Here is a 23,824-nt window from a genome sequence, read left to right on the forward strand (position 1 = left end):
CAATATTTTATCATTTCAATATAAATATAAAATCTATCGATATTTATGAAGAGATATAGTTATAGTTGGGCTGAAAAGATAGTCACAAACAGACTGATTATTCATATATTGTAGTTTATGACTCATTTTGTATCGATTCAGATAGAATGATACACTACTACACTTTACTTACATTTCATTGAATGCTTTCCATGAAAGCTGAGTGGAAGTTGCATAAAGTGTAAATTCTTTCTGCGGAAATAGCAAATATTGGATAACATATGAATATATTCGCATTCCAGAACTGAATAAGCACAAACAAAGATGGTTGAATTTTAACATACAGAGTTGTCAATTGCTATAACATTGCTTGTAAGGTTAATGCATTTTTTTCAAAGTTAGATGGAATACAGAACAGAGCGAGATGTAGTTGAACGGGAGTATTCATGAGTCTGGTGCATAAAGAAGAAATTACATTGCTTTTCAAAGGCTGTAAATCCAATAGCTACCTCCAATTCCATTTCCATCTCTCAAGCATTGTGACAGAATAGTGATTGGAGAGGAATACTCAGTACAGGTGTGTACCCAAGTACTCCTCACTGAGCTTGATTGTGCCCGGTGGGCGCATGCATAACATACATGCCCTTGTTTTTATTTTTTCATTTACATAGAATAGCTGTGGTTGGAAAGGTATATTATTCAACCCAGAATGCGAATGTCTGTTGACAGTCCCCTATTGTGCCATCCTTTAACGCAATTGCTGTAAATCGACATATTTGCATATTTTTCTAATGTTAATGTGACCAATTTGTATAGAACTGTTAATTGTTCTTATATTGTTAATATGTAACTAATTTCTCTTCATGCAGTATGGTTATCTGTAAAGTGCTGTGCACCTATTTTGCTCTACTTTCTGGTATATAAAACCGTAAATAAACACATGAAAACATTTAAATACAATATATCGAGATGATAGGCAACAATCAAATGTAGTAAGTCGCTGAAAAGAAACAGACTATTTTAAAACACTATGGGGCAGATTTACAATATCTGGCGCATCCTCAGGGATGCGGCAGTTATTGTATAACTGTCGCATCCCTAGGGATGCGCCAGTTATTGTGCGCCACTGCTCCGCCACCCATGGTGCGCCACATTTACAATGCGGCGCACCATGGAGCAAAAACGGCACAGATGCTTGACGCATCTGTGCCGTAAAGGCGGCGCATTGCTGGAGTTGCATCGCAAGCGCAACGCAGCTCCAGCAATGCTCTGGGGGGCCATATCTGTCCAATGCTGCGTCAAGCCTTACGCCTGCATCAAGCAGGCGCAGGGTTTTGACGCAGCATTGGCCTAAAAGTGCCTGCGTGAAATCTTGTAGATTTCACTCAGGCACTTTTGTGAGGCGCACCTGCCCCGGAACGCCCACCCTGCGCCGGAACATCCACATGTGGCGCAGGGCTTTACAACGTGACGCATATGCCTAGATGCGTCACATTGTAAATGGGTTGCAGAGATGCGCCATGTTTACGCCGCCGTTGCGTGATGCAACAGCGGCTTAAACGTGGCGCAAGTCCGACATAAATCTGCCCCAAAGGGCACAATTTATTTTCTGGCACATAGTCTGTTGTTTTGCCAGGGTAAGGGAGAAAACTACTCCATTGCTCTGGTCGAGGTCACCTGCCGGATTTATAAACGACCACAGCTCAACAATTTTCTGTTTTTATTTTCAAAAAGAAAACCTGAATATTATGGAAATAAAAAGACAGGGCACTCCCCTCACCATGGAAGCCCTCTCACATGGCTAGGGGAGTTTTTAGCAGTTTTCACTGCCCCTTACCAACAGGATTTTTCATCTATCTAAATCTGGAGAGGTCTGCCTCCGTTTGCCCTTACTCTACACAGTTGTTGCAGGGGTTTAATCACGGCAGAGACAGAGTAGTGTCCATCATGGTTACACCTATGGTCTACCTGCATCCATATGGACCATTATCTTAGTGGTAAGCATACTCTGTTGTTGTTGCAGTTCAGTATGCTTACCACAAAGAAATAAATCAGGCCCAAAGTTATGAATGGTGTCATTTCACCAAAATCACAAAGAGTTTAGAAATAACCCTCACACCAATTTTGACACATAGCCCCTCTACATAATGTGAAACTTTATCACTCAACCTTTGACCAATATTAAAATATTAAATGCATGATATTTGAAAACGAAAAATCTATGGCGCAGATTATTTATTGAACATTCTGATGTGTGCGCAGCATAACAAACAGTGACCAATGACAGACAGAAACAAACCTACACAATAAAAAGAGTGATTAAACTCAAAGGGGGTAATATTAAGTTCTTCTCTAAGTGTCTGCGCAAATGGCTCTAGGTAAAGGTTGAACAGGAGTGGTGAAAGGGGGCAGCCCTGCCTAGTTCCCCGTGAAATCTTGAATGGCTCAGTAAGTGTGTCATTGACTAGCAGTTTGGCGGTGGGAGCTCTGTATAGGAGCTGGATGGTTCGACAGAAGTTCTCGCCTAGCTGGAACTTCCTTAATACCGCCCCCAGATAGGACCAATTGACCCTATCAAAGGCCTTAGTGGCATCTAGGGTTAATGTAGCCAAAGGTAAAGAAAACGTAGTGGCGATATCTATTGCCGCAACCAAGTCCCTAGTTAGGTCCGCCAACTGACGTCCCCTGATAAAGCCCTTTTGGTATTCGTGAATTATCGAGCCGATCTCGCTTGCCAGCCGTGCTGATAAAACTGCTGTGAAGATTTTATAATCATTATTTAGTAGCGAGATCGGCCGATAAGACCCGCATTCAGTTGGATCTTTGCCTGGTTTCGGTATAAGGACTATGGTTGCTTCACTCCATGATTGGGGAGGCACTGACCCATTTATAAAGATATTATTGAATAACGAAGTCAATGTTGTTACTAACACTGGACATAATACCCGGTATAATTCCCCTGGGAGGCCGTCTGGCCCTGCCGCCTTCCCATGCTTAAGTTGACCTATCATCTTACTTACTTCAACCTCCGATATTTCCCTATCGAGGCGGTCAGTCTGATCACCCGTAAGGGTGGGCAGTTGGATCTTACCTAGCCATGAGTTTCTTGCCAGGGGATCATCTTCAATGTCCTCAGTGTAAATATTTTGAAAGAAGTCCTGAAAAGCACTACCAATCTCAATGTTGGTAGTCCTAACAGAAGCGTCTGGGTATGTATGCAGATGACATCCTCATTTATACATCAGACCCTGCTCAGGCCTTTCCAATAGTTGTCAGGAGAGCAGAAGAATTCGGTCAGATCTCGGGGTACGAGATAAATGCGGGGAAAACCGAAATAATGGTTTGGAACATCAACAACACACAACTAGATATAACCTCCTCAATGCGCTATTTGGGAATTAAGATCACTCACGATGTTGGGAATATAGCTCAGGCCAATTTGGATCGGGTTTGCCGAGAATGTCGGGCGCTTTTAAAAGCATGGACCTTTCTCCCTTTGACGATCTATGGGAGAGTAAGCCTTATAAAAATGTCAATTTTACCAAAGCTCACATTTATATTTAACAGTATTCCTTTAGCCTTTGAACCAAAGCAAATTACGAAATGTCAACAGGACATTAATGCGTTCATTTGGAATTACAAGTCCACTCGGATAGCTTGGAAGAAACTGAGGAGGAGGAGGGAAAAGGGCGGGCTCTCCCTCCCAGACATACAATACTACGCTTGGGCCTTTCAGTTATCATTCTCCAGAATGTTACTGAAAACCCCAACAGATTCATCAGCAGGGAGAATGTTTAAGGCCATGTTAAATGGAACGGGCTTGCCACTGGACGGCTTTCTATTTAAATTCGGAGAACAGAAGTTTTTCAAAAAGGTGAGGCTGAAGGTCTTGCAGTCGATGGCCAGAGCCTGGACAAGGATTAAGAGGTCGGCAAGGCTGGCCTACTATTCAAATTTAGCTCCAATTTGGGGGTCTCCAGGGCTTCCACCGTGTTTGGGTGACGACCTTTCGATACCACTAAGAGAGGGGGGGATACTGAGATGGGGAGACTTGATGGCTGGTGGGGTATTAACATCGTGGGACAATTTGTTTGAAAGGGTTGGCCCAAGGCTATCAAGGTTTAAATATATACAACTAGTAAGCTGGTCTAGAGAGCTCCTTCAAAATAATGCCCTAGTGGGGAGGTGTAGTGTGCTAGAACAACAGCTGGTGGAGAAACCTCAGGGGGCAAAGAGGTTGCATTTTGGTATTGGGCAATCTTGGAGGAAGTGGACGGAGATTTTGACCTTCCCGATGAACTGTGGGCGGAGGACACGAACCTTCAAGGGGAAGAATGGTGGATAAGATCATTCACGCTTCTTTATAAAACTGTCAAGCCGGCATGGTTGAGGCGGAATCACCTGTTCACGGTACATAGAGCCTACTGGACACCACAAAAGCTGGCAAAATTCCAAGCTGGTAAATGTTGTAACAAGTGTAGTCTCCAAGGCGCATCGGATGTTCACATGTTCATGGACTGCCCTCCAATCAAGGCTTTTTGGGTAGAAGTCCTACTTACATTGGGCTCGATACTCAAAGTATCTTTACCCTGCACATTAACACTAATAATCTCTGGGATGGATGATAATGTCACTGGCACAGCAAGGCCCTTGTTGTTTTATGCAATTTTACTCGCTCGGCGACAGATATGTAAATTTTGGGTCGATTCCAAGGCGCCAACACACGCCAGTTGGTTGTCATCTCTACTTGAAACATCAAAGGTAGATTTGGCTAGACCTTGTAGCAGGAATAACCTTACATTTTGGAACCTTTTGATTTCTTGGTGTTAGTGCACCGGGGTTTTTTTTTTTTTTGTTTGTTTTTTCTTTTCCCCGGGTCCTATGATTATGTCTTTAAACTCCAGGGTCCACTGTGGCGGTTTCGAAAGATACGAGTTGGGCCTCGCGGTAGTTCCTACCTTGATGGAGTCTGGGATGGGTTTGGCAGGCCACCATCCGCCACCAATGCCTCAGTAAACCCAGATATATTCTCCCGCCAAGTTGGTTCCCAAGGTCGTGGTGGCAGTGAGGTGCGTTCCATCCCTGGTCGCACGAATAGGTGGTTGGCTATACAGTCTTGGGTTAAGAGGTACAGGCAAATGAGGACAAAAATAAATAAATAAATAAATAAATAAAAAGAGTGATTAAGCTTTAAAGTTCAGCTGTCATGGTTGTCAAATGAGATTAGTGGTAAAATATTTGTTGGGGGTTGTAATCATCAATTTAGAAGTACCAATTTCTAGTTTAAGTGACCACTAAACCTGGGTGGAGTTTGTGAAGTTTTCTGCACCCCGCGTTACACGGAGCTCATGGCGTTCTGAAAAATTATGAAGAACCGAGTTTTTTTCTCCTTTGCGCTTGTCAACATTAGGTTGGCGAGTGTGAGCAAGGAAAATCCAACTTCTGGCGAGATGTTTTCTCATTCGTGATCGTCAACGTCAAATGGCGAGCGAGTGCGTGGAAAATCGACCTCCCAGTGAGATCTCTCCACACGTGCAGTCGGATTTCTCATTGAGAGTGGTTGCGTATGCTCGTTACCGCTCGTGTTGAAAAACCATCCATTCCCGTTGAGGAAACTGCTGCTAGAGTAAAAAATCTACTTCAGTGGCAGAAAGGAAGCTGCACCCGCTTGCGGATACTTGCTTTGTGCATTGTGCTGTTTGCGATAATTGCACAGTGCGGACAAACACCAGGCACTGAAAAACACCACGAACAGCATTTATCTAATGCACTCTGCCGCTTGCTGAGCTCCGCGTAGCGCGGTGGAGTTTTTTTGGCACTTTGCATACACATTCTTACCAACTGTGTGACTGTCTATGCAAAATGTACTACATTAGAAAAAGGTTTCAAGGTATTGCACTTTGCTTACTTGTGCAAAAATGATGACTTTTGCAACAATTAATGTTCCAAAATAAAAACTTGCAGAGGCACATTCTACATCCCATTTATATTATGCAAAGAAGCACTGTTTTAAACTTGCAGAGAAGGAGCCAGTATACAGCTTTCATGCTCGCTAGATTTGAAGAGAGAGAAAATTATTTCCGAATATGAACAAAATTATTTTGCAGTGCTCCATAAATCTTTGCGTGTATGAAGGCAAAGTTAAATTGGACTATTTTGTGAAAAATTGAAAATCAGGAACCTTATCAAAAAACTTAGCACATCATTATCTTATGTGACCCTCAAAATAATGAAAGTGCTGAACCTAAAAGAAGCCACCCGGGTAAAATTGACATGAGCAGTTTAAATTGATGCTTCCCCATAATAGTGACTCTCATATGAACTCTAGCGATCTCCTTTGTGAAGTGTGTTCACATTTAAATGATCCTGCAAAACATGAAAGACAACAAAAACATTACAGGAGAAAAACAATATCATGACACGACACAAGACAATGATGCAACACAACCAACATAGAACAATAAAATAACAACACACTGATAATACAAAAAGAGTACAACATAATAAAACAGGAGCACACCAATAGCACACCGCACCACACTACACAGTAACACAGCCTTAATTCAGAAAAATAAAACACACCTTAAGCTCAATGTATTGTTGTTACGGAACTGTGTGACGGAAACACGCATGCAGATTCCAAGCGATCTTAAACACGCAAGTCTTAATCACACATATGCTTTTACCACACATACCTTTATAAAGAAATATGCGTTGTTAAAGCATGTACGGCAAAGACATATGCATGGTTGAGACTGCCCCCGCCCTGAGCCCTAAAATGGGTCTCAAAGTGATAAAAAGTACCCCAATCGCTGCCCCTCGCTCTGAGCCCTTAAACAGTCCCTCAAAGCCAACTCTTTCCCAGAACACTAAAAACTTCCCTGCCCAGCCCCAAAAATGACCCAGATCCTCGCCCCCAACCTGAGCCCTAAAACGGTCTCCCAAGCCCTCGTTTTGAGACCTCAAACTACCCCTCTCTCCTGAATACCAACTCCCTCCTCGTGCCCTAAAAACTTCCCAGCCCCCAAGCCCCAAAATGTACCCCGCCATCCTCTAAGACCTGAAAACTACCCACCCGAGCCCTAAAAACTTCCTGATTACTCCAAGCCCTAAAAACTACCCTGACCCCCCGAGCCCTAAAAATGTCCCAGACCCCTAGCCCTGAAAACTACCACCCAACCCTTAAAAACGACCCCAATCCCCCCAACAAAACACAGCCCCAGCCCCACTTACCTCACGCATCCTTTCCCAATCCTTTCTCGTCTGGACCCACCCATTTCAGTAGCTAGAACGTGCACTGCCTTAACCACGCATATGCATGGGAAGCGTTGTTGAGCTTGCGTGACTCTGCCCACATTGTTCCGACCATCTCCCATTACATACTGTTGCTTTGTTGCATAAAGCTGTGTTGTGTTCTTTTTGGAGCTGATGTGTCATTGTACATAGGTGTATATCAGTTGTAGTCCACCTGATTAAAGATGCAAACTTTCATTTTTTGCTAACCTTAGGACTCTGTGTACTTTACCACTGCTAGCCAGTGCTAACGTGTGTGTGCTCTTTTCCTAGAACATGGTAACATTGGCTTATACCCAATTTGCATGTTTATTTATGTGAAAGACTCCAGTAAAGTGGCAGTACATGTGCTCAGGGCCTTTGAATTAAATGTTACTATTGGGCCTACAGCACCAGTTGTGCCACCCACTGAAGTAGCCCTTGAAGCATGTCTCAGGTCTGCCATTGCAGAGTCTGCATGTGTAATTTTAAACTACTATTTCAACCTGTCAAAATAAACCTTTTTCCAGGTCAAACCTTTCTTTTTGTTACATTAAAGTCACCCTTAGGGTTGGCCAAGGGCAGCGAAAGGGCGGGGTGCAGCATATTTAAAAGGTTGGACATGGCTGTTTAAGTTATACATGTACTGGTAGTTAAATTCATTTTTCACTACTGCAAGGCCTTTCCCATAGGATAACATTGGCATTACCTTATTACGTTTTATGAATGTAATTTCCAAATTGGAAGAGATCACCAGTTCATGTTTGGTGCCTCTGGAATCGAAATCTAAAATCCTAATGTTTGGTGAAGTCGAATTTTAAATTGCAGCTGTGAAAATGCCACTTTTAGAAAGTTGGCATTGTCTTGCCTTATAGAACAAAACAACTACCCATGGGTCTAAAAGGTTTACAAAAAACCTATTGTGCTGCAATCCTATAGTGTAAAGATACTTCAAAAGGAGGCAGAGAAGAAAAAAGGAAAATCCTTTAAAAAGGACGGATACCGTAGTGACATGCTTCATCAACTGGGTTCTCCTTCCTGGTTACTTACTTTTGTAACCAGGGGCAACAACCTTCTCACTGAGGGAAGGGAGCTCACGGATGCTTTCAATATGCAGAAATACGTGAGAAACTACAGATGTGAAGAGATATTCTCTGAATGTGAATGATGGACGCCGTGCATGGAAGTGAAAAGTGATGTTAAAATTGGTAGTGGAAGAAAACATTTTTTAATAAGTATCTTCTACTTGCCAAATTAAAAACAGTGCAAAAGCAGTTTTTAGCAAATTAACTGCCTAGATGTAACTGGTTCTGGTCTACATGTTTCGGCCATCTGGGTTATTAAATTTATCCTTGGCCTTCCTCAGGACCACAATAGATATTTGCTACTGCGTAGTGAAACAAATGTAATGAACAAGTGAAAATTCAAGGTTGGAATAAATACTACCAAAAAAAACCTGATTTGCAGGTATGACGAACCTCCAAAAGTGACAGGATATTGTTAGACCCTGTCTCTTCCGGGGGATGGACATCACCTCACCTGGCCACAGCTCAGGAATGGAGGCCCCGCTCTGTTCAACGGTACCTCGGGTGACCGTTAAGCTGGGGTGAGAGGTCTTGCCTTAGCCATTTGGTGTATGCAACCCCATCTCTGAGTCTCATGACTGGGTGAAGTTGGCAGTTGGGCTTTGCGTATTCCTCCTAGACAGCCAGACATAATGGGAGATTAGGTGTGACTGGATGGGCCATCACTGGCAGGATGGGAGGCAGGAGTTTGCACCAGCCTCACTTACACCTGAATAGGCGGTGTCCACACAAACAGATGCATACCTGCATGTAGTGAATCTAGAGCAAGGGCCAGAAGGCAGGGCATCTGTGCACCTCAAAGACATGCCTCCAGGAGCTTCTCCCCACTTCAAAGGTAGGGGTGGGCGGAAATTGCGTAATCACATTATGCAAAGCTCCGCAAAATGGTAAAAAATGTTCGCAGTGCTTTTTTCCTGTTTGCAATTGCTGTTTGCGTGCTCGGGTGAAAATATCTCGCAAACAGGCATTTTTAGAACGCGAACAAGCAAAAAAGTTTGCAAAGTCGCGGAATGTAGAATTTTGGGCAATTTTGCTTTCTCCGCGGAACGCGAAATTACCCAAATTCCGCGAGCTGAACGAAATTTACTGTCCCAGCCTATTCAAAGGCACAACTGTGTATAAAATATCTCAGAAACCAACTCTTCAGTACACTTATGGGCCCGTGGATACTCAGCTACGAAGAAGGACTGCGGTGGTGCTGCAGGGACTTCCACTCTGCTGGACTGCTGCACTTAAGGAGCTTCAGCCCTGTTGTTCAGACCAGCTGCTTGGATCTCTTTGCTACGAGGTGATGAAGGCCTGGACCTGCGTCTCTTGAAACCAGAACCCAGAGTGAATCCAAGGGCAAGTTGGCTAGCCTCCTGATCTGAATCCTCAGGAACAGAAAAGGCCACCAACAACCTTGTATCTGCACCTGGACTCTGCCATCTGTGAGTCTACCCTACCAAGCGGTGCAAACCCAGTCCTGGATCTTTGGATGTGGGCTTAAGGTTCTTTATCAGCATCTGTGGATCCAGTGGAACTGACAAATCTCCTCTGCTGTACACCGTAAACACAAGCAGATTTGACGTATCTCTACTGCTGCTTGGATTGGGCCTTGTGCAAAGACCCGCATTTCAGCTCTTGGAACTACTGCATTTTCCCAACTGTGCTGCGCATCCTCGGTGCAGGCAGTCGCAACCCTAGTCAATGGCAGCCTCCACGATGGAATCGGACTCTGCATCGCCTCGACTGCACTCCGCATCATCAACACCGTCCTCCACATTACCAGTTATCATTGACATGATCCTCAGTGATGACGCAATAGGACCTTACATCACAGCCTCGCAGAATTTCAGAACCGATTCATCACTTCAGCTGTGTAACGCATCTTTTACGCGGACCTACGCACAGCTCCGCAATACAGGATTTAAGGTGCTTTTATTCAGCAAGCCTAACTGGGTCCCTGTACCTGGCCTACATTTCATCACAGTCGGCATGAACTTGAGGAGGCTTTGTCCCAGTCCGGTGTGAACAGATATCCAGCATTGGCGCAGTTTTCTCTCAAAACTTTAACATTCAATATGTCCGGTTCTTCAAATTATATATTTATAATTTTAGTTTTGTTTTATTTATTACCTTAAGCTGTATTGTTCTAATCTGGTGTGGGGTCTTTTTGTGTGATGTTTTCACAGTTTTACTACACATTGCCTCTAAGTTAAGCCTGACTGCCCTGTGCCAAGCTACCTGGGTGTTGAGCGCAAGTTCATTTGGGGGTAGCTTGAGCCTTACCCTCAGTAGGATTGGGATTGCTGCTTGACCAGGGCTCACACTCCAGTCATCCAGTAACCCAGTGTCTAACATCAAGCCAAGAATCTTCACTTTTGCAAAACTGGTCATGTGATCTTGGAAAGATCCAGATTTATAATGTAACCACACCACTGATAAAACAGATTTTTTTTATTGGCAACTCCACCTACATATGCACTATTCTGCAGCAGTAACTACCTCGTTTAGAAGCCTGACACAATCTAACACTGCTTAGCACCAGAAAACATGCTAATTCACAAAGACTGTGGGCAGTTATGTTACACTCTTATCTTGGATATGAATTACTTGTGGAAAAATATGTTTTCTCATTAGTAATAACGTTTCACTGTAGAAAATATGAATAACACATTAGCTTGGAGTAAGACACAAATACTCATTTAAATACTTTACGGATATGACAGTGGCATTCAGATTCAAGTTTGAGAGGAAGGCAAAACTAGTCACAAAAAACAATTGGTAAATAAAGGAGGACCAGTAATACATACCTAAAACAGAGGTAAGATACAAATTCTTAAATATAAAGGTTGGAATCAGACCCTTTATGTCTTTATCCAGATTGCTAACATACAGATCTGAGTAAGCATGTCTTACTCCAGGGAATTCATGACTTAGAAATACCTAAGTAGAGAGTAAGAAACAACTCCTCACAGAAAATGCTTGGTGAATAATTTCTGGAAATTGTGAGTAATTCAAACATAAGACAGAAATAAATTGCAAGTACTCCAAGAAATAACATTGAATCTGACCTGTGGTGTCTAAATCGAAACTTATGTATGACTAGATCAACAATTTACAAAAACAAGACATGCTTACTCATTGATCTGATTCATAAAGCTTTTTTACTGTGAGTGAACATCCTTCTCCGAAAGAAGTCACTGGTAAGTCATGCATACTCTAGAATAAGACACAACATCAATTGTTAGTCAGTTCTGAAAGCTTAGTAATTCACATCAAATTAGAAGTAGGATACAACTGCTCACAGGAAAGCCTTGTTAATCAGTTTGAGTGTTTTACTGAACAAGTTTATCAAATAGATTTCTCTACCACGTTTTAATGGGTTTATATTCTTCTTTATTTAGAGGTGTGCATATTGGACTGCGGTAGTCATGGCATCTGTTCCGGAGGGTTATGCCAATGCGAAGAAGGTTGGGGAGGAACGAACTGTGATGAGCGTGCATGCCACCCACATTGTGCTGAACATGGCCAATGCAGAGATGGAAAGTGTGAATGCAGTCCCGGCTGGGAAGGAGACCATTGCACCGTTGGTAGGATGATTTATATTCCACTTTGATAGACTATTGTATGATGCTGTAGAAACTTCATCAGAAGCAGAATGCCCTATGAATATGCAGTGAATTGTCAATTCATTTTCAAGTGCTGCCATTTTGAAAGGAGAAATCATGGGGCAGGTTGACACTGATTGCACCAGCAAATAATCCTGCCCCCTCTAAATGTATATGCAGCAATAATGTATTAACAATGACTTTTCCACTGTGCCACAAAATATTGCAATATAGATATATTCATTAACATTATGAAATATCCAAGATTATTACACATCATAATTATTATAATCCATCAAAAGATTTTTAAAAAAGTAATGTAGTCCTAAAATGCATATTCACTAACACATACATTCTGAAATATAATTTCTAGTGCATATGCAATCCTTTTACTTAGTCGAGGAGTACAGGAGTTGAGCCGCCGCGTTCTGAAGAACTTGAAGCTTGCTAAGAAGACCCTTCTGTAGACTAACAAAGAGAGCATTACAGTATTCTAGCAGAGGTTGGATAAGCGCAGAAACAACAATTTTTGGAAGATCGTGAGTAATGAAAAGAAAGATTTTCCTGAGAATTTTAAAAATAAAGAAGGTGGTCGAGGTGATAGGGCTCGTGTGATTTAGAATGTCAACCTTTGTGTAAAATGGAACTTGGATGTCAGAGATCTTAAGTATCAAAGTCAATATAGATCTAGTTGACAATGGAAATTAAAAAAAAGACTACAAAGTCAAGGTCAACCATGTGGCAACACTTAGGGAGCTTAGAAGTAGAGAACAATAATTATGAAATAAATATATAGGCAACTTTTATGCAACATAAATGTAATCATTGTACTAGTGTAAGACATTTTTGTCTGCATGCATAACATTTCCACTGATTAATTCAGAATGCATTTTTTGCACTGGTCATCCTTCAAAAGGATTTTTTTTATTGACCATTTGTTGTAAATGGTATAGCAAAATAGCCCAGCACTGTTTCATTCAAACTAATCATTGCAATCTACTCAGGGTAACCTTAATGATAGGAGCACTGATCTTAAGCTATCTCGCAAGCACACAAATGTGCAAGAAAGTTTGCAGTGATTATAAGAGGGACAATATATATGTTCTTTGAAATACTGAAATCCTTCTCTGGCCCCTTAGATGTTGCTACTACCTCCAAAATGTTGTCACCCACTCCCAAAAATATCTGTAAAGAAGAAGATTCTGAATCTCAGGGAATGTTAAGAGTTTACCAGAGGAGCACTGAATCAGTGGTTTTAGTGGTCCACCAGGATCAGAGGCTCCATAAACTGTGTGCAAACATTAAAATGCATGGAAAACTCAGTACAAATGCTAGGGAGACTGTAAGTGTTGCAGAGATGGTAGTGGTATTCATTTGTTTAAATGCTATTGTGTAATAAACATGTAAACATACAGTGAAGTTTGTCACAATCTGAGGATGTCACGTAAGCATTGTATGAAAGTTGTACGACAATATACACCAAATAAACAAATATGAAGAAATGTGGTATCTTTCATACAAACATTTATCAAATAGGATGTATTCAAACATTCATAAACTGATTCTTCCAATCTTCCAGAATACAAATTAGTGGGGGATGTAACACTTAAAACTCCATCTCACCTTCTGTGGTGTCCTCTTTCGAAGCTGTCTCAGTTTTATATAATCATGTAGTCAATCTAAACATTAGCTGAAAAACATTGCTGTGAATTAATCACATAATTCTCATCAGGAGGCACTTTATTAATTCCATGTAAATGTCCAAGTAATATTCACCATCATGTCCTTTCATGAACATTCTTTATATTACTGTATATAAAACAAGAAACTTCCCCTTCAGAAGATTAGGGTGTCAGACAGAATATGCCTCTTTGGGAAGTAATTTTTTGTGGATTTGACTTAGAATGATAAGATCAGGCTGGAGGGTGGTGTACAATTGATTTTCTAGCTAACATCGTCCTTTTCCCTTGTCACTTTCAATTCCATAACATTTAATATGCTATTATATTCTCAGATATATTATATTTGAATTCATGTGCGCCGAGGCCTACTGATCAGCATCTAAGTACAGGTGTTGTTTGTGAAAAGGAAAAACATTTTATGTTATAAAGTTGTAATAAGTGACTTTTTGGTATACCACCTCTAATGACAAAAAAAAGATGTTTGCAGTTGCAAACTGTATTGAATACAAGAATTATGGGATATTTCCTTCATGTGCATCTAAAAAAGTAAGGGCTTCATTTATGAAAAGTGACGCATCGCTGCGTGAAAACAGCGATGCGTCACTTTTCATTGTGCCCTCCTTGCAACACCAATGATGTGTCATATTTACAGTATGACGCATCATTGCGCAAGGAGTTATAGATACGTCAGTATTTCTGACGTATCCATATGGCGCAAAAGTGACGCATTGCTGGAGTGTGTCACAAAAGCGAAAGGGCCTGCGTCAATCTTGCGCCTGCTGTGAGGCAGGCGTAAGAAATTGATTCATTTGCGTCCTAGAAGTGACACAGTGAAATCTTATAGATTTCACTGCGTCACTTTTATGACCCTTTCTTGTGTCAGAACGTGCCCCTTATACATTATACCTGGCGCAGGTATAATGTAGCACAGGGGTTTACAAAGTGACGCATCTACCTAGATGCGTCATTTTGTAAATAATATAGATATGGTGCAACAAGGCACATTTTTTATGCTGCTGGTGAGTCACAAAAAGTGACGCACCGGAGGCGTAAAAGTGACGCACAGCCTCATAAATGAGACCCTAAAGGTTTACTGCAATGGTGTGCTAATAATTGTTGCAGTTGCCCAAAGTTCAGAAGTAATATTTTCTCTGCTTCCATCTAAAACAGCTAACATGCTAACATGCTAAAAGCTCTATTTATGTGCAGCAGACTTGAGAGTCCTGCTTGTTCAAAGTGTGACATTGATAAAAACAAAGTGTGTACATTCTGTTATGAATATGTTTCGAAATTTAAAAAAATTTGTGTACAGATTATACAATCTAACAAAAACACAAAAAATCATCAAAGAGCTACAATTGATGAAACTTCTACATATGTGTGCCTGGGTGTGAAGATAGACTCCAGGGCTACATTCACACCCCAAAGGGAGTCTATCAAAGCGAAAGCGCAAGTCCTTAGTCCCTTGGGCGCGGCCACGAATCTGCACTTTTGAAGAGTGGGTGCGTTCATGACGGCCCCCAGCCGTTATCAGCACACGAGCACCGTGATGCATTACGGCTGGGGGCCGTCATCAGCATGTAAGGGGTTAAATATGCCTTTACATTGAAAAATCCATCCGGGAGACCAATCTTCAGCCGATGGCCAAAGTAATGAAGGCTAAATTGATACCTGCATTCTCATCCTGAACATAAATAATGATTGGTGCAGAGGCCAATCTCGTGGACAAAATTGTGATAAGATCCTATAATCAATTTTCCTGCTATCAAGACCAGTGTCGCCTACCCAAATTAGGCTAGAGTTTTTGCTGAGAAAGCAATCCCTTGCTAGGCCTGCAGCATTTGTTAAATGCTGCCACAAACTGCAGTCAGTTGCTGAGGGCTCATTGGCTGACTTAGTATGGTCTTCAAAGGTGAATTGTGAATATAAAAATTACCTTGAAAGAAGCATTGAAAAGCTTGAATTGGGAAAATAATGGAATTTAAATACATCCACTCAAATTTTTCAAAGAGCGGTAAATAAATCTATCATCATGCAAAGTTGGTAGGACAATAACGTGGCTAAGCAATCACATGGGTGGCTGGTGATGAAATCCTACGATGTCCAAAAAGAGCTCACCCTTTTGGAAGCCACTTACTCCCTGAAGATCCAACAGGAATTACTGGTTCTGAGACTTTGTGACATTCCAACTCTAGATTTCTTATCACAATGCGGCCAGGAATGTTGGTTATGTTATCAGGCAGATGAAACCCTGCAGCACGGCATTTGCATTTGCCCTGCTCTTGGTCATCAGAGAAGGAGTATTAACCCATTACGAATCAGGTCTTGTAGATCAGACCTAACTGAGACATTCGATCCAAGAAACACAATGATTGGTACAATTCTTGGACATCTTTAAATCCCTTGCTAAAGTGACCACTTAGACCTAGACAGGGGTCAAGATGGACGGCTAAGAAATGCTCTGTCAAGAATCCCAGAGACACCTTTCGCAGCACAATGGGCTGCAAGCGATAACCTGTGTTTGTCGGTTCCCCATACCATCAGGTTGGATATTTGCTCAAGTTAATCTGTACATCTCGTCTGACCAACTATCAGCACTATTGCACTTTATGAGTAATTTTGCACACAGCATAGGCCTTTGTCAAGCTAATGTTAATAGACTGGCACTATGGACTGCTACATAGAATTAGGGCTTATCAGCTTTTACTTTATACAGGCTATTGGCAAACAAAACAGAAGTGCTGCACTGCTGCACTTTATTCGCTATTTTGCACACACTGGCATATTCAGTCAGCACCTAAAATTGCTCATGCTCACAGTGATTCAATATGCTTGTTTTCTTCATTTTATCATTTTATTCATGATGTCAATCATACATTTTATAATGTTTATGGCTTTTATTGACTAATAACTGACTTTATACTATGCTACTATTAAAACTTGATTGTAAATTCTGTTCATCCATGTATTGAATTGTTTAATACCCCTGCTTGAAGGCAAGGTACTTTGTTAAGCAAAAGGAGGCTTATATTCCTTGGCAGGGTGTCTGCTGATTACACCCCATTAACATTTTGCTCTGAATGTTTCCTGGGTCTTGTTCTGTAGCTTAAACTTTGGATCTTTTCTTTACCATGCTTGACCCCCTTAATCAGAGAGCTGTAGAAAGCAAAGGGATTTGGTTTCCAGCTCTTCATGGCAAAGAACGGTAGCCTCTTGTTGACCCCCAATGACAGGGAATCAAGCCACTGGACCATGCTTCATTTGTGGTCCAGATCTTGGTGTATGTTTAGAAAGTGCAGAAGGAACCAGAGCCAGAGATCACTGCATGTGTAATGCAGAGAACGGGAAGACCAGCCGCTACTAAATTTTCTACTCCAGGCCCATCCACCATTTTTTCCCCTGTGTTTATGAAGTGTGGAAGGCACTGCTGATAAACACAGAAGAATCCCAAGTACCAGGTGCAAATTGTCATTTTGATCTCGACTTTATATGGAGCTGTGGGAAGCCTTCCTACAATATAAACACCCACTCTCTCAGAATCATTTCTGACTGTTTGGATACATCTGGAACTCCAGAAAACAAGTTGCAAAGCTTTTTCAATTAGAGTGCATATCCGGAGAAGCACAACATAGTGACAAATGCCTTATAATAAGATGATACTTTGGCTACTACAGAGGAGCAGTTTGTCTCAGTCAGGGGATACTGAAGGACCACAAAAAAAGCATATTCATCCTGGTGCATACCTGTACAGAAACAGATTACAGAGTTGCCTAGAGGAACGTTTCAATCCACCAAATGTGTTCAATTACAACTTAAACTGTAAACGTTTTTCCGGGAATGAATCCACAACTTTTGCTCAGCCAACCGCCATCATGGGTATGCCATGGTGGATGACAAGGTCTTGGTCTTTGTAATCCAAAAGTCACATTGAATTCTACTTGCTCACTGTTTCATATGATGAGTTTTTTTTATTCTACGTTTTCTCTCCTAATCAAGTCTTGTTTTGAAACTTTAGATTCTTGATTTCATAAGTATATTATTGTTTTGGTGTTATTGCTCATGTTTCACATGCATTTTTCTGAAGAAAGCCTTGCTGCTTAACTTTGCTAACAATGGTGACCAGGATTTCTCCACAGACACCAGTTTGCCACTATGGCATCAGGTAGTTTGGGCTTTGTGGGAGATCATGTCCGTGGTCTTTATCTCCATAGCTCAATATTCAATGTCACTACAGCATTTACTTATGAATCAATGTGTACACAGCTGCAAACAAAGGTCATCTGTCAGTTCATCCTTATTGAAAGCATTAGGCTAAAAAGAAGTTAATTGGCTCAATGTACAATGAGCAGGGAGAAGAGTCTGAAATGTGTTCCAAAAAAGTTATATTAAGGCTTTGAGCAAGTACTCAGCTTTTATTGGATCAACAAACAATAACATTCTTGAAAATTTGCATCAGTCTTTTATATATGGGGCTATTACGAGTAACATATATCCAAATTAAAATCAACTAGGTGGAGGATTTGGTGTAATATATGTGACAAAAATAACCTTTTTTCTACTTAAAGATTTTTTTTGTTTTTCCATTTGGAAAATAATTTCCCTATCGAGGAACACCTTCCTATACATGCTCTTAAAAGGGGGGAAGTGGTTCCCTTCCCATTTTCACCCTGAAAATGCATTTAATCTATCACTTACTAGAACAACATTTACAACTATTTCCAGGGTGGGGAATTACTTGCAAAGGGGAATGGTAACACCTACACAATTACACATTTGTGGATGTTCACCTTTATTTTCAGGTAGAACTGAGCACATGAACCCAGCTTAACTTTAAAATTGAGATTGAACAAATTCCGCCATCCTGTTAGAATTTCTGCATTTACAGATTGCGTGCGAGTGTGGGGGCGCTATCAGAGCCGAGCCAGAACCGAGCCAAGAGACTAGCGCGGATCTTGTAGTCGGTGCATGAGCTGAGCCCACAAGAAATTTGCTATGTAAATCATGCAATAAACATCATGTAAAATATGATAAATTCTCTTCAAAATTAAAAAAAAGTGTAATTTATTAACGAGGAAGCTTTGACATTTATGAGGCACATTATAGCACTACACTGAGAAGTACTTGTTGAAAGTGATTGCTTTGTACAACTGACAGACTGAACTCACATATTTGAATGTGTTGTATGCAATTTATGAGGGGAACAATCAATTTAATAAATGGCTTTGTTTTTACCACTTAGTTCATTTTTCTAAAGTCTTAAAATGTGGGACAAACTGGACACGAAGGCTGAGCACTTCATATGAGCACCAGTTACATTGCGCAGTGTCATGTGCATTGTTTATAGGCTTGGGGATGTTAAGTGATTTGGCCACAATCACAGGGTTTTGAGCCAACGTCGGTACTCGCGCCTGGTTTCTCACTTCCACAGTCAGCAACTCAGTCAGTCAGCAACTCTGGCCGTAACACCACATCCTGAGAAGAGGGAGGGAGGCAGGCTAAAGCCACAAGAAATCTCGGCTTGTTATGGGCTTCAGGTTCCGATAGGACCTCGAGCTGAGCCAGAGCCAGGTTTCTGGCTCAAGCTTTCAGTGGTTTGCCCACCTCTACATGGTCAGGACCTGGATGTTAGGCACTTCGTTTTATTGTTCTAAAATGTTTTATCATGTAAAAGGCATATGTTAAATGCACCAACAAATATTCAGATCAAATTCAATCAAGATAGGGGTTTTGTCCTTGCAAGTACACAAACAAGTTTGAATCCTCAGTTTTTGAAATTGCTGCAAATCTTAAGTGATCTACTTTTTTTGTTTTTAATGTGTCCCATAAAGTATTTACATTTTTTTGTAAGAGCATCAAATCAGCTGCTCCCCCTCTCTACTTCTCATTGTGGCCTTACATTTTATGTGATTCCTGAGATACAGAATAATACTATTTAAGATAATAGATATTTGTATATTGATAATTTGAAGATAAGTAAAGGCATGGCCAACTTTAGCGCTGGCAGAGCCTGGTGGGACAATATTTTTGGCACCCCCACTACTCGCCTCTTCTTTTGTATTCCCTCACGACCACCCTCCAACAGTGCCCCTCATCTCCATAGACCTTCTCACATAGGAATTTCGTTAGTTGTATAGTGCTACTCATACTAGTGCAGGGTGTCAGAGCACTTTACATCACACACGCATTATACAGAGTCAATGAATCATATGTTTGGAAATCAGTCTACAGGAAATGTTAAATAAAACAATGAGGATTACAAGGTGTAGGAATCATGTGCCATCCATAATTATTAGTAGCATTTTTCAAGAGTGTTTGGTCTGGAGAAGCACAAACTAAGGATTTAAAGTATACCCAAGTGGTTGGGTTGGCTTTACTATTAAGAATGTATTTCTAACCAAACAAACTCCTATAAGTCAAATAAGGATAATGAAAGACTGTGGAAAAAAATAAAGTTCCGACGTATACCATGTAGTTTGCATGCAGCTCTTTGATGAGAGTTCATCTGTCACTGCGCTATATAGGATTGTAACTTATGAACTACAAGTATCAAAAGAATTTCTATGGCAAAAGCTGTAGCTCAATGGGATATCCACAAAAAATGCAGGCATGTTATCTACATGCAGCAGGCATGTTAACACTATGTGCTTCTTTATGATGAGTCAAAACTGCTATTAGAGAAAACTCCATCACTCTTCACCAGGAACATTAATCCCCTGAGTTATCTGGGTATTTTATTGGTTGCCTGAAAGCTGCTGGTCAAACAAGGAATTCTGCAGCAGGGTCTTTTTAACCCATAAGTTCTCTCTAAACACAGCCCCCCACAGTACAGCGTCAGACAAGTATAGATAAGATTTAGAGAGAAGTATTGGCGAATACTGTGGTGTGTGTGTTAGTGATTTGAGGTGCAATCAGAAGCCCCAACACCAGAATCAAGATGGGCCCCAGGAGGAGTGTTTTTTTTCAACTGGTCCACTTTAATGAGGCCATGTTAAAAGAAAAGCAAAACAAAACCCAACAAAAAAACTCCAACTCCTGAGTGGCTCTTTCATTCCCTTTCCCTGCAGCTTCAACTTGAGATCAGTAAAGGTTCTGGCAGCAGGCTGGCTTAATTAGATGCTATATTTACACGTGCAGAACAAAATGGCACTGCAGAGCACAGGATGAGATTAAGATTGACTACCAAGACGAGAAGCTATTAATAGAATAATGAAAGATTCAAAATATTATTCTAAATTACCCAAAAACCTAACACATTGAATGCCTTGTTGAAAGTTGTACTTTTCTTTCATCTCCTTGTAAAAAATGCATTTTTACATTAATCATTTCAACTACCACTACTCTCTTTGGAAATATGGTGGCGAATGACAGAAACAGTGAAACTAAGCCCTGTTAACCCCTTCTATGCTCATGACGGAGCCGCTCCGTCATGAGCCTCGGTTGAGCTGTGCTCATGACGGAGCGGTTCAGTCATGGCCCGCTCGGCACGCCTGCGCGGCGCGAATTTCACGCCTGCGCTGGACGTTCCATTGAGCGGGGCGGGCCATGACGGAACCGCTCCGTCACAAGCACAGCTCAACCGCGGCTCGTGACGGAGCGGCTCCATCACGAGCATGCGAGCGCCGCTCAGCCCCCACGCCTCCTTAGCGCTGCGGCGGAATTCCCGCTGCAGCTAAGGGGTTAAGTGCATAATTGCCATGCACAATATATGTAGCCACATATACTGGGTCATCGCGAGTGGGGAGGGGGGCAGTCAGAAAACTTTACCAGACGCAACCGGTGCAAGTAAGAGCAGTGGGGCGGGGAGGGACGGAAAGTCAACGAACAACGGAATAGGAAAAATAAAATAAATAAAACCATTTACCTTGTGCTCGCTGCTATTCTGTTGTCTGTTGACTTCCCCTGCCCCGCCGGTCTTGCCGACACCGGCCGCGCCATGCTCTTTATCCTTTTTCCCGCACACTGTGCCCTCGCTGTCCTACTACAACTTTTATTTAAATAATAAAACAGAAGACCTGTCATGCTCATTCCTGATGCAGGTAACATGGTTCAGCTACTCCGAGAAGCTAATATTTTTTTTTCTTTCCTTCGAGTACCTACCTTCAAAACTAAGCGCTCCTCCTCGTAAGAGAGGCAGCCGAAAAACGTCTGACATGCCTGCACATACATAAGATGTAACATGGACCGCACCATTCAGAGGAAATTGGAGGATTCTGAAAAGAATTGTGGATTATTCACATTGGCCTTTGCATCACCTGACACTGGGAGGTACATCTATCATAGGGTTGCTCTCATCACTCAAAACCTGCTCAAGGACCTTCTCCCAAAAAACCAAAACATCTCCTAGTACCAATGGCGGCAGGCTAGAGTGACTGCCAACCCATGGGTGCCAAGAGAATGAAAATAAGTGCGTGCTGGGCATGACCTCATACGTAAAGTGCATTTGCACTCATTATTCATGTGTCTTATATATGTTACGAGCAAGGGGCAGGTGCAATGTGTATGTTCCTGATATGTGCTCTCCCCAACCTTTCTATTCACCAGACAAGACAAAGTGTAGGGGAATCTACAATGCACCGAGGGGACACATTACTGCATGGGTACTAGGTACAGCCATAATGTAGTGTTGGGGCAGGCTAAATAATGACCGTTTGAAGTCGAAGGCAGTGAAAGAATGGAGTTTATTTAACAGCGATAAGAGTGCATAGACCCTCAGCCACGTGGTGCCTGCTCAGATGAGAAGCCAGTAACGTCTGACACTCACCTAGCAACCAAAGATGGATGTTCCATTAAAGAACATAGAATCTCCACACATATAGACCTTCTAACAGGGTAATATAATGTGATGGACTGAAACTGCACACTATATACATATGAAGGAACTAAAACAGTAAAACAGCGCACTAAATGTATGTTTTATAGCGAGCTTATGTGAGCAGTGTTGACAGAAAATAGGCCTAGCGGGAAAAATAAAAAAAAGCCTCCATTGCTAAATCAGATGGCTAATGATTACCTAAAAAACTGGCCCATGTTTACGAATGGGGCATTTTTGAAGGTGTAAAGACATGCTGCATATACTGAAGATGTGTGTTGGAAGGTATAGGAGACTGCATGCATTTTGCAGGCAATGCTGGTGGTAATTAAAATTAGGTAAATCAAGAGTAAAAACCAGCCCACCGGATAAGACAGGTCCACATGAAGTAAAAAAACTGACACACCCACTGACCGGTCAGATCAGTCCTTCTGGCAATGCCAGATTGCCCTATAGGCCAATTCGAACCTGCCAGTGAGCGACATTTTATCCTGGCAGCTCTGCTACCTCCAACACATTTCAATAAGTTGAGTCACACATCTGCGCCTAGCACGCTGCTCTTTGTAGATGGGTGAATGATTACTTATGAATCTAGTCCAGTGTGCTCTCTACCACCCTAAGCAACTAACCTCACACCAACATTATTTTCCTATTTCAATATTGAATCCTTCCAGTTGTAAATGAGTGTACCACTTATATGTGCAAAGTTACTTTTTGAGGTTAGGTGTGCTCTTCACAAATGCAGAAATAGAATAATATAAAAATAATTAGGTTGACATACTGTTGTGATCTCTATATTGCATTGTAAAAGGAATAAAATAAAATAAATGTTTAAGAGATTAAAAAGACCCTGAAATACATTTCATGGTTGCCCTATGCTGTTAAAGATATTGAACCTGATTCACAAATCTTTTTGTGAATGTTTGTGTCTAACTTCTTTGCTTTTCACTTTCTGCTTAGAAGTGTTTGAAGCAGTGCCTTCTTCACCAAGTGAATATACACCCAACCAACACTCATGGCTCATATTTATATGCAAGACATGTGCACCTGGGTACAAATGTACATTCTGCACTTCCTCTTCTCTTCTAATAAAACATCAATGAATGCTGTATAAACTTACAAGAGAGTTGTTCTTACTGTCTAGGCTATCCAAGGATAAATCAAACCAAGTTCTTTAATATCACCTTGATATCATGGAGAAATATGCATAACCAGAATTGACATCAATTATGTATTGTACACAAGTATAGTGCCTCAACTTGTGTTCATTTGAAGTGTAATCAATGAGCGCTGGGATGCCTAATGGTAACCCGGCGCTATACAAAACTCACTAATAATAATAATAATAATAATCAATGAGATACATAGGGACAAGGGTAAAGCATCAAGCAGTGCATGTGAATT

At 41.4% G+C, this 23,824-nt stretch overlaps 1 protein-coding gene across 1 annotated transcript in view; it reads left to right on the top strand.

Moving 5' to 3' along the window:
* Positions 1 to 23,824, top strand: part of TENM1 (teneurin transmembrane protein 1) — a 1,327,579-nt gene that overhangs the window by 710,285 nt on the left and 593,470 nt on the right. The window contains exon 12 of the mRNA XM_086918499.1: positions 11,726 to 11,911. Within this exon, the coding sequence (XP_086774625.1) occupies positions 11,726 to 11,911 (186 nt within the window). The remainder of the gene's footprint in view (positions 1 to 11,725; positions 11,912 to 23,824) is intronic.

The sequence above is a fragment of the Lissotriton vulgaris genome, chromosome 4_1, assembly GCF_964263255.1.
Source record: "Lissotriton vulgaris chromosome 4_1, aLisVul1.2, whole genome shotgun sequence".
Taxonomy (NCBI): Eukaryota; Metazoa; Chordata; class Amphibia; order Caudata; family Salamandridae; genus Lissotriton; species Lissotriton vulgaris.